The sequence below is a fragment of the Lactuca serriola genome, chromosome 8, assembly GCF_051521515.1.
Source record: "Lactuca serriola cultivar US96UC23 chromosome 8, Lser_US96UC23_V15, whole genome shotgun sequence".
NCBI lineage: Eukaryota > Viridiplantae > Streptophyta > Magnoliopsida > Asterales > Asteraceae > Lactuca > Lactuca serriola.
Window position 1 is genome coordinate 50,016,520 of NC_136415.1, and position 12,779 is coordinate 50,029,298.

Genomic DNA, 12,779 nt, shown 5'->3' on the forward strand with positions numbered 1-12,779 from the left:
AGTGTTACAATATTGAAATGGGGCCACATTATTCTTAAAATAATAATTACATGATTAACATGTAATTTGATAGGTCAAATAATGAACACAACTTTTTTATAAAAGAAAGTTGAGTGTGTCAAGAAACAAAGAAAGAAAGCCACTTGGCAAAACCCCACACTTCATGCCCTCACTATTTGACCACTTAAACTAGTGCTAATAAAACACGTGAAATGTAAAAAAGATGACAATAACATTTTCATATATATATATATATATATATATATATATATATATATATATATATATATATATATATATATATATATATATATATATATATATATATATATGTTGAACATAGAGACAAATATGATTACATGTCTAATTTATTCATGAAAAAAAACAAAGTAAAGCCTAGAACCTACAAATCAAAAAATAAAATCATACTTTATCATATGATTTGATTTTAATCCAAGTTGGATCTCCAAAGTATGTGTATAAAATAAAGATAAACATGTTTCATAAGTTTTCAATTCAATTGTTTTTGTACCTATCACCTTTAAGAAATCAAAGATAATGACTTTAATTTGATAATTTCGATTTTTTATGTAACCATTATCTCCACATTTAAAATGAATAATATGTTAACCATATGATTTTTCATTTCTTATTGTATAAGTCATGTTTTTATGTTGAATATAGAAACAAATATGATTACATGTCTAATTTATTAATAATAACAAACAAACAAGAAAAACCAACAAATCAAAAAATAAAATCCTACTTTACCATTTGATTTGATTTTAATTCAAGTTGGGTCTCCAAAGTACTTTATAAACCAATGAAACATCGTGTTCCATGAGTTTTCAATTCGAATTGTTTTTGTACCTATCACCTTCAAGAAATCAAGATAAAAACTTTACTTTCTTTAATTTTTAATATTTTATGTAACCATTATCTCCACATTTAAAATGAATAATATTTTAATCATACAATTTTGTTAATAAATTCGAATTTGTAATTGTAAAGAGAAAGTATGAAATCAAGAAAGATCTAGAACCATTTTCTTTCAAAGTCGCTACCCACTTTGAATATTCAATCACACCATTTTTCTTGTCAACAAAGATTCTTGCTTTCCCATTTAAAATTCTAAACTGCCTCCAATCAAGGTAAACCAAGTCGACAGCCTTTTCATAAATCCTGCTCTGATGTATTGTACGGTACAACCACTCCATGCACTACCTAGTCAATATCTAGTTCAAATCTAACTATAAACAATGTTCCTTAACATATATGGTTTCTCAAATGAGGTTGCATCTTTGACTTTGACTCTAGTCTTGAAATAGGATCTAGGGTTCTTGAAATAGGAATAAAAACACAAGATTTTAATTCTAGGATTCCTGGAATAGGAATAAAAACACAAGATTTTGAGTCTAGGGTTCTTGAAATAGGAATGAAAACACAAGAATTTGACTTAGGGTTCTTGAAATAAGAAAAAATACACGAGATTTTCATGTAGCCAACAACAATATAACATAAAATAAAAGTTAAAAATTATATTCACAAACAACACTACATTAATTTCCCGATTCAACGTTAATTGGATCGTAAAAAGGAAAAGAAACGACGGATATATACAGACGATATAGTTGTACCTCAATACTCAAGAGTATGACCTAACTAGGCCAAAATTAACAAAAGATTTTGACTTAAACAAACCACCAAATAGAAACCTAGTGGGAGATTCTTGAGGGCTTGTATTCAAATCTTGAGGATTGTTTTTCACTTTAAGCATTGTTTGACCGATTTCTTTCCTTATTGATTCAATAATCTTGGAATCGACTGAATAGCCTGAGGCATCACGAACGTAGAACGTGTTAATTGCTTTCCCGCCACGTGTTGCCACCTCAGCTCGTGTCACTGTGAGACTGTTTTCGCGGAAAATTCGAGTCACGTCAGATAAAAGCCCGACTCTGTCCGTTGTGCATAGTTCTAGCTTCAAACCCTAAAACAAAACATATAGCATTTAGCCTTTGTTTTTTTTACATAATTGTTAAGCAAGAAATGGTTATGAACTATTTGAATTTGAGTAAATGACCAATTTACCCTTGAATTTGAGTAAATGACCATTTTACTCTTTTACTTAAAAAGTGAAGGTAAACATTAAACAAAGGTTCTCAACATGAATAATTGACCATTTTACTCGTTTCATACCTCGGACACTCTTCTTTCGATGGCTGCTTCGATACATTGGATCATTCTTTCCCTCTCGGCCTCCGATTTCACCGGTGAACCATCTACATGTCTAATACAATATTCCTATAAAACCAAAAACAAAATTATCATAAATTTATTATCATATATATATTTATACCAATAAATAAAACAAAAAATACATATATACATATATTTCGAACCTGGTAAGCTTCTGGTCCTTCAGCATCCACATGGCCATGAAAAACAATGTACTCCATATCGGTTAACGTGCAAATCGTATCAAACAGTAACTTCGGCCTATCTTTACACCTAATACTCACCACCGAACAATCTTTATCATACCAATTCACAACATTCACCTCCGGCCGCCGCGTATCACCATCACCACCATCACCGGAGCCCCTCTCATAGTCACGATCCGCCAGCATCATCTGGTGGAGCCGCCGCTCAGTGTGAACAACACCATGAGACACCACCGACGTTTTAGCCTCTCGAGCCTTGTTGCTACCTTCGAGAATGTAACTAAGCATTTGTTTAATGGTGGTGAGTCTTTCCGGGTCGGATACGGCTGACCCGGATTCGTTGTCGGTGACTTGGACTATGAAGGCGGCGCGTGTGTTGTGGGTCCAAACTTCGGCGTTTAGTACGTTGCATTTTAAGTGTGTGAGAACCGCACACACTTCGGAGAGTAAACCGGGTCTGTCACTTCCGGTTAACTCGATCACAGTCCGGTCGGTTGATGACGTCACTCCGATGGAATTGGTAAAGCTTGTATCGGAGCCAAGAACCTGTGGAAAGTACACTGATACAATTACGGATTGAAATCTTTTGTGAATTCAAACGTTGGAATGGAATCTTACCTTTTGAATGTAATCCAAGATTCCTTGGTCTCTGATTTTATTCCCTTCTTGATCAGTGACATTGAAGACTGTTCATTGTACAAGAAACATTAATAAATGACAATCTTTTAAAGTAGCAAAAGATTTGCGTTTTGAGTTTTGAGTTTTGAATTTTGATCAGGGGTATTACCGTCCATAAACCAGCCTCCATCGGAACTGATGTAAGCTTTGGTAACGATGAAGTTGAGATCGGTGAGTACTTGAACAACTTCCAAAAGTATGCCATGTTTGTTGGCGCTATCAACCTATTGAAAATTGTAATGAATGAATAGATTAAGAAAACTAGAACATCATATGTAGCTACATTTTCGTTGGTGTATTTTCACTCAGGCAAAAACTCGAACACATGGCAGACATGGCGTTACAAGAGAAGTATTCGTTACATGATGCTATATAACTTATAAGCAATGTGTACCTGAATGATGGTGGCGTTTTTACAGGATTCGTTGTCGATTACTACACGAGGTGGGTTCATTCTGCGAATGAATTTCTGATATTCGTCTTCCATGTTTCGAGAATACGTCCTGTTAGTGGTTTCTGAGAAATACATAGAAAGAGAATAGTGGTCAAGAGAAGAAAGATGAAAGATGAAAAACATGGAGAAAGAAAGGGTCACATATAATAATAACTATTGAAGCATTGAACCACCGGAAAAGGGTGTTCAACCATCACTTTCCATGTCGGCGTGGTGGGGTTACCTTCCCCACTACAGGAAGCCATTTTCACACAGAAGAGAGAGAAAGAGAAAGAAATATACTGCATCAGGTGAATCGATGTACACAACGCAACAAACAAACAAACAAACACAAAAGGAAAGAAAAATGATCACGAATTCAAGTTTTAATCTCATGTTCTGTTTCTAAAATACTTCCAAAAACTAGTTTTGAATCATATGATCACAAATTAGCAGAGAAACGACATACCCATTGCGATTTCGAGAAGTGTATGATGATATGATCTGTGTTGTGATTCCTTGAATCTTCTTCAACAGTAAAACGTAGATTGAAAAAGGGGAAGAACAATCAATATAGAAACAGAGCACAAGATCCAAATTCTCTCTCACAGAATATAATAATCTTGTTTCCTAAATATATGTTGGTATTCTTTACCTTATAAACCAAAATCAAAACCAAACACACGCTTTCTTTCCAACTATTTTCACCGTGTTTTCCCTCTCAAAAAGCATGAAGATTTGCTCTGGTTTCTTTCACACATGAGAACATGAACATGAACGTGCAAAACGCAAATACAACTGGCTCCTTTTAAACACAGGCCTACTGTACTTAAAAAGAGACGCCTGCAAACCGGTAGCCACAGGATTGGCGTATTTTAATGTACTCTTGCTAAAGTGCGCTAAGTGGACATTGCCTTTTTTATTTGTCTCAAGTAACGTGTTTAAGGAAATTTACTGTAATAATAATCTCCCAAATGTGTGGACTTGGGTCTTGGGAGTGCTTTCTAACTATTTAATTTTTTTTTTATATTTTATATTTAAATTATATGCATAATTTCTAAATAAATAATAATAGGAGTTGAAATTTAAGATAAAGAATAGTCATATATTAGGTTTATAACAAATAATAATAATAATAATAATAATTATAATAATAATAATAATAATTATAATAATAATAAGTTATCACCACTGTGAAATGTTTATGTTTTTCAAACAATTTTTTACGACATAAACCATTATGTTTATTACGGAAAATAATTTATCATCATTGTGAAATGTCTATATAACTTGACTTCAATATCTTTTGGGCTGTGTTAGCCGATTGCTACGGACGTATGGGTGGTTCTATTGTTTAGTTGCCCCTTTGGTTGTATCTTGTTTCCTAGGAATGACTTACTTTGTCTTTGTAGGTGCTTATTAATGTTGGATTGGATGGACGTTGTTGAGATATCCATTTAAACGAATATATTGGCTATTGAATTGGTTTTTAGAGTTAGGTGATGTGGTATGTGATTCGTACCAACAAATATGTTTTTGATTCTTTATAGGAGTAAGTTTTCCCATTTTGAAATGCTTCTACATGCGTTGGATGGTTGTTATTTTCTCCCAAGGAATATATGGGATCATTGACTTGGCTTCTCACACATCACATTAGTAGTATGGGCAGGCTCATATGTATGTATCTTCAATTACATGTCGACATATATTTTCCCTTCGTTGTCAACCCCCAGATGTCCAACTTACCTTGAAATGGGGACCTAGTATATTAGCCAATGTGGTCATGCCCTAAATTAGAATTGAACATTAGGAGGTTATACATAGTTAAGGCTATGGTATCGAATATTTGTAGAACCAAGCACGCTAAAATTGAATCATCTAAAAATGGTGTAGCAACAATAATGAGTGTTAGGCTTACTACCTTTTACATCCATCATATGTAAGTTATGAATATGATTAGGATGCCAAGTATTCTTGGTGGTCATGATCGTTACCTGTTAAAGTTGATGAAGGTTCATGACATGTGTAACATAATGACCTAAATATGCTTTGGCAGTGTATGAAAGTAGTGTTTGAATGTGATTTATCTTGAGTTGTCTTTGTCGACCAAGTTTATTCTATTGGGGTGTTGCCCAGTCAATCTTGGATCAGTAGGCTTCTGCCCTTGTGTATTGGGTTTGGATCAATGAAGTGGATATAAATGTTTATTTGTGAGTTTTGGGATGAATGACTTTGTTCAGCCTTGAGCGTTAGGATTTCTAGGATCGGTATCCCATATTATTCCTTTGGTATTTCAGTCCTTATATATATATAGTTTTAACCTTAGTGTTCTAGCAAGATCATCCAAATGACCATGATGGGCGTATTGTTAAATTTCTCGTTTCAAGACATTTATGTTTGCATCATCGTGGTCGTGAATGTGGTGGTATTTGTAGATTGTTATCCTCTTATGGTCGTTGAACTTGTGACTTGTTAACATCTTTATAATTATCATCCCAATCGCCAAGACCTCATGTTTTGCTTGTGTAGTTGCATCTTTGCTTACTGATTGTTAATGTGGTCTTCAAAGGCCTATAGGACATCTATTGTCCCAATAGTTTCTCTATCCTTGGCTAGGAGGGAATTTATTTTGTTTTGAGTACAATGCATCTGCCAACGGATGGAGTTGTACAAACTTTATTGGAAAGTTTGTATCTCTCATTAATGTCATCTCCCTACTTAATGTATTTAGCCACTCTTTCAAATAGTTCCTTCCTAACTTCGACTTTCATGCATATAAGTTTCCATCAAAACAAACTCGGACTAATCCATATGTGCATGCTTGGATGACCATGACATCATCGCCTCCTAGAAGTTAAAGGGGGATGCCTTAAATCTTGTCAAATATTCAAGGAAGGCTTCTTCTTCTTTCTGCATATAACAAATTCTTCGTTGGACAAAGTGGCTTGTGAATTTGCTTTTAAGTTATTCCTAGCTTTGTATGCTATTAGGTGTTTGTCGTTTGAGCCATCGATATGTTAATCCTTCCAAGGATGCTTTAAAGTATACATACTAGAACTTTTGGTCCAAATTTATAACTCTATATGTATTTTATATGTTTCTAGATGATCATCTGGGCATGTGGTGTCGTCATAGTTTTTAAATTGTGGTAGGAAAATGCCGAGAGAATGTATATATTCTTGTAGCTCCGCTACAAAGGATATGCATGCCTTAGGGGTTGACTGTAAATATAACTTTGTTCCCGATGGGTCATTTAGATGCAAATTTGATAGGATTCGTAGCCAATATAGAGCAAGAGTGGGCCTTGACCCACCCACACAAAATTAAGGTTATATATATATATATATATATATATATATATATATATATATATATATATATATATATATATATATATATATAGGGAGATGATCAAAAGAGAACACCTAAAAGGTTGAGAACGCGAGAACAATTCTGGACCAATCAATATATAAGGGCATACTAGTAATTCTATATTTTAATTAAATTAAAATAAACTAAAATTCAATCAAATTCCCTTAAATTTAGGATCAGTTACCAAAAAAGAAATAAATATTCAATTTTTTATTTTTCTTATTAATGGAATATAAAAATCATTTTTACCAAAATTTATTTTAAAACTGAAAAAAAATTCTTACAAAAAACAATTTTTTTCTCCTATTTCACGTTTTTTTTTTGTGTGTTAAAAAAATGAATAGAAATCGAACACCAAATTAGTACATTTGTATTCATAAATGATTTTTTTTCAAAAAACCTGATACCACTCCAATCACAAATAAATACACATCAATTTACAAGTAATTCAATTTATTTTTTTAATCAATTGAAAATAAAAAGAGTGTAAAAATTATCATTTCTTCATAAAAAGAATACCTCTAATCATAAATAAATATACTCATTAACACATGCTTACACTGTTATTCACAAATGAATGCAATGCTATTAAGAAATAAGTACTCTGTTATTCAGAATTGAATAAATGAATACCTCTAATCATAAATAAATACATTCATTCACTGTTATTCACAAATGAATACACTACTATTCACACATGAATACACTGCTATTCATTCACTGCTATTCACACATGAATGCACTGCTATTCACAAATGAATACACTGCTATTCACACATGAATGCACTGTTATTCATTCACTGTTATTCACCTGTGAGAATCGAACAATAGCAAGCCAAACAGCCCCCCTCTTCGTCGCGACTGTTGCTGCTTGATTTTTCTCTAGTTCGCTACTACCGACGACGAAGAATAGACCTAAAAAGGGACTCGCAGGAAATCGATTGCCCCATCCACCTGTTTCCGTCTCTCCCTCTCTCTTCTTCGGTCTGGCCAAACGTCGAGGGTACTACCTCCTTCCTTCGCACCTCACAGCCGGATGAGAACGATCGAACCTTCGTTGTTTCTTCACGTCTTCGTTCTTCGGTCTCGTCGACCCCGGAGACGCCTCCCACATCGCGAATCTCTCGACGAAAGATCAGCAGCCACCGAACCCAATTTCCTTTTGCCTTCGTATTTCTTTCTTGACTGCGGTTGTTCGATCGCTTTCTTTTTTTGTTCCTTTTTTTGTTCGATGGTAAGGGTCTGCCATCACTGAACCACCGGGCCAAAAATCTTCTGCCTTTATTTTTCCTTTTCAGTGATCAGTCAAGCACCAAAAGTCAACTAGTGGCGTGTTATTACACTCTATATAACAGAACCTGTGATCAATTTCAAGAAAGAAAGAAGAGAATTTAAGAAGGGAACAATCGATTAAAGAAGAGAAGAGGTCCAATTTCGAGTTTTATAATTGATACCGTTACCTATGATTTTTTCTTGTGCGTGGTGTCGATCGAAGAGAAAGAAGAGTTGTATAGATTCGATTTTTGGGTCTGTGATTTTTGGGTATGTGATGGTGTAATACTGGGTGATGCCCAGATCGATGATGGCGTGAGTTTTATGATGGAGGCGGATTTGTTATAAAACCCTAGAGAGAAAGTGACGAGAGAGACGGTGGAATATGAGAAAGATGAGAGGAAATAGGTGAGAGGGTGAGAAATTATAGGAAATAGATAAAGTTGCAATTCCTATTATGCCCTTCTGATCATTTCAAAGTTACACTTTAATACCATTAGTTTTAGAATTTTTCATAAATAGTCCATTTAATAATAACCTTAGATCTAAGTATTTAAATGGTTCAGATCTGTTCTCGCGTTCTCAACCTTTTAGGTGTTCTCATTTGATCCTACTCATATATATATATATATATATATATATATATATATATAGTTTGTACAATATATATTTTTGTTAAATAAAATGAATTAGGGTTGTGATATGACATAATCCATTCAAAACTTGAAATTAGTAGAAGATAATAAATTGTTGTCTATTTTAATGATGTAAAACAACATCATGTACAACTTAAAATAAACAATTTAATAAAGAATGCATATATAGTTACATTTTGTTATCATTTGAAGAATTTTGTCACTCGTTCATTTTTTGTATATTATTTAATATACCTTAAAACAAAATTATGGCTACGGCACTTAACAAAGCTGTCATATAAGTGTAAATAAATTTATAATTTGTTTACAAATTATAGTTAGAATTTAACTACATGTTAGAGATATGAAGTGGTCACACAACCTATTTTTTCTAACATTACATGTATGATTGTGTAAAATTTATATATTAAATATGTTTTTATAGTCTAATTTATAAGTTTAATACTATTATCGCAGTATAATCTCCACACAATCTAAGATATCAGAGCATTTTAAACTGTTGTTCTTCACTAGCTAGAATCCTCAAGCATCTTGCAAAAATATTTTTGATGTGCATTTCACCAACAAGATTTGGATACACTAGCTTCCTCTCTGTTTCGAACAAATCAAATGTTTCGTTTAGAATTTAATGTTGAAAATCATTAATAATAATAATAATAATAAACAAGAAAATGAGAATTATAAGTCAAAATAAAAAGATTTGTTAAAACCAAAACGAAAATTGAGTTTCAAAGAAACATATTTACATTATTGTGAATCAAATCACTTATAATATTAAAAATGTTTCTACCGGATAAAAATGAAAATTGAAATTATACACCAAAAAAATGTCAAATGTAAGTTTTTGGGGGAAGAAAAAAAATAGTTTGAGGTTTTTTTCTTTTTTCTTTTCTGGAAGAAAGATATATTTTAAAAACCAGAAGATTGCCGATTAATTTATTCAAAAGGCAAAATCGAAAAATAAAAAAATATAAATGTTCTTTTTAAAAATAAACTAAAATTTAATCTGCAAAAACTCAATATATAATATGTTTATGATATTATTTATTAAGTATCAACCCCACAAACAATATTCATTCAAAGATTACCATGGTATTTTCTTTTGGTTTTGATATATGGATTTTAGAGCCCCGCACTCTCTGCACACAGGTGGAGGTCAAATATTGGGTACGGGCACATATGCGCATGTCTTTGCGGTTACCGGCTTACCGCTGCCCGGTTTGTCTCTTGCACATGTTATCCTTATTCAACCCCACATCAAATATTTTAATCAATTTTCATACATGATAACCTTTTTAATTAACTTAGATATCAAAGCATACTTTAAGTGAATATCGAACTTTTATTTGTATAAATTAGTATTCGTGTATAAGATTCTTGTTTATTTTTAGATACCTACAATCAATTAACTAAACAAAATTATTTATAAATAATAATATATTCTAGACTATAAATATAGGTTGTAATCAAAGTTTTACATGTCATCATTAGGTTTACAAAGTTTAAAACCTGTTAAATTATACCCTAAATTTTTTTGATTGTGTAAATTTAGTTATTGGAACGGACTATAAACGTGTTAAAATAGACCCTAATTTTTTTTATTGTATTTAGTACGTTGCCAAGAAACATGGTGTCCATGTAGCTATGATGTGGCATTTGACATTTAAGTAAAAAGAATTAAAAAAAAGACATAACAATAACGTTTTCTTATCATCTTTTCTTGCATGGGTAAAGAACGGTTTGTGATTTCATTTTATCACTCTTCCAAAGCCGATCAAAACCCTCCTATATGATCATTTTTTTATGATCATCCCCTCTCTTTTGTTTTGTGAAAGCCACTTAAGTTGTTCATTTCTCCATAATTGTTCCTTGTGTAATATACCCTTCACGATCTATCTTTGGTAAGAGCTTCAACTGAGGTACATTTTTCGATTAATGTAAACAACTTTATCAAATATAAACATTTTATGTACAAACACTGGCGGACGTTAGTGGTGCATTTGGGGTCCCAGACCACTGCTCAATTTTCGGCACGTAGTGTAATTATTTATTTATTTATTTTTTTTTATTAAGTGCACCCGCTTGAAGGACGAGGGACACCCCTAATAAAATAGTTTGTGTCCGCCGCTGCGTACAAAAACCCTTTTACTATTGTATACATCTTTGTTTCAGCAAAAATAGTCCGGGAGTAAGATCGTAGGTAACACACTTGTAGATATAATATTTCATAGAATTTTCATTCCTAATTTTGTAATATATGAAAAAGTTACGATCGTAATAGTAACGGCATCAATTTCAAAGGCATGAATATAAAAAGATTTGAAGCTTTTTATTAGAAAAATCAATAAATGGTATATGGGATTATATTTACTTTTGTGTTCCTGATGAGAGTCTATCAAAGGGTTTACAAAAATTTGAATGTGTATTACACTTGATTTTGTTACCTCTGGTCATACAAGTAGAGGTGGAATGTCGTATCACGTCGATCATTTTGATTGAGTTTTTATTTGATTAGATTCGTGATGAAATACAAATTAATCCCGATGAAATTGATATGGATAATGATGACAAAGATTATAGCATTCCACTAGGTGACAGTCCATTAGAGTGTGTCCATAAAGATAAGGTAAACCACCCTTTTACCAATACTTTGAATGATGAATTATAAGTCAATTTTGTCCAAGTGGTGAAGCAAAAGAGGATATAGATGTATATGAATAAAAACAGTGGATAAACTCCTTACTAAATGTCCAAAGATGAGGTAACTTCTAATATTAAATTCAGAAAGCTGATTTGTAGACATTAGTTTTTCCTCATACATAATAAAGTTTGTTTGTATGTGAAAAAAACTATTGATTGCGAATTATTTCCTTTAAATTTATCTATTTATTGTTTCAATTTATAATAATAAACTCACTTATTAAATGTTTTTAATCCCATAAAAATACGATTTATTTTAAATATTTTACTCAAAAAGCATAGATTTTAATAAGTATCTTATTCAAAAAAAAATCTTAAATTAAATGTTTTAATCTTGAGAGAGTTATTTTGGACATAAAATTAATATAAATGTTATTCCCATTATTTTTGTATTATAAATTATGCTTTTCTTACATTTGAGTTTCGAATAAGTTGGGTTTCTAAACATAAATGGTATATCATTAAAAATAAAACATTTCCATATAAAACCCACAAACACAATGATCAAATTTAGGGTTTTTGCAAAACACACAAAACCCCCCACAAAATACGAAACATGTTTTCCATTTATCCTACCTAACGAAAAATGACTCGTTTTAATTTTAAAATATATATATATATATATATATATATATATATATATATATATATATATATATATATATATATATATATATATATATATATATATATAAAATGAAATATCCAACAATGGGAGTTGGTGTGCTTTCCACCAATGATTGTTTTTGTCGATATGAAGAACAAGTCAGCGAACCTCATCCCCATCAGATATGCACTTCAATTTGCCTGGTGAAGCCGCAGCACGAGGTATCAGCAACACGTCAACCAAGAAACAAGATTTTCTCGAATATTGGAACTTGTCTGTCTTTGAGACATTTCGTCGAACAATTGGTGTGCTAACCCTTCAATGAGGGTAACCGGGTTTACCTTTTTGACAGCCAGTGATGTCCTGATCAGATTCTAATTACGGAAAGTGAATGCCAAATAGATTATCAATCGATCCAATCGGGGGTTGCATCACCTTGCACTCTTTCCCAATATGGAAGTGTTGTTCTTATGGACCCAGGTTTTTATGAAGCATGCTTGACAGCTTGAGTCTGTATGTTGACAAAATTACAAGTCAAAATTAGATCATAGCCCAAAAAAAGTCAAAATCACAATTTAACAAAGAAAGAATATATGAATAAAAAAAATCATATCATCTAA

The 12,779-nt window shown here is 32.2% G+C and overlaps 1 protein-coding gene across 1 annotated transcript; it reads right to left on the reverse strand.

Moving 5' to 3' along the window:
• Positions 1-1,518: 1,518 nt before the first annotated feature.
• On the reverse strand, positions 1,519-4,372 carry LOC145068710 (ACT domain-containing protein ACR4-like). Its single transcript, XM_079015712.1, has 7 exons — positions 4,022-4,372; positions 3,514-3,635; positions 3,229-3,343; positions 3,060-3,127; positions 2,400-2,987; positions 2,197-2,301; positions 1,519-1,987 (listed from the first exon to the last, which is right to left on the reverse strand). The coding sequence occupies exons 1-7, from the start codon at positions 4,023-4,025 to the stop codon at positions 1,646-1,648; spliced, it is 1,344 nt and encodes a 447-aa protein (XP_078871838.1). The 5' UTR covers positions 4,026-4,372; the 3' UTR covers positions 1,519-1,645.
• Between the last annotated feature and the right edge of the window lie 8,407 nt (positions 4,373-12,779).

What these genes read in the sequence shown, in the direction of transcription:
- LOC145068710 (XM_079015712.1), bottom strand. An exon ending in AAAACGCCACCATCATTCAG is followed by an intron (nt 3,344 to 3,513) that starts GTACACATTGCT and finishes AATTTTCAATAG; the next exon opens with GTTGATAGCGCCAACAAACA. An exon ending in TGGAGGCTGGTTTATGGACG is followed by an intron (nt 3,128 to 3,228) that starts GTAATACCCCTG and finishes TACAATGAACAG; the next exon opens with TCTTCAATGTCACTGATCAA.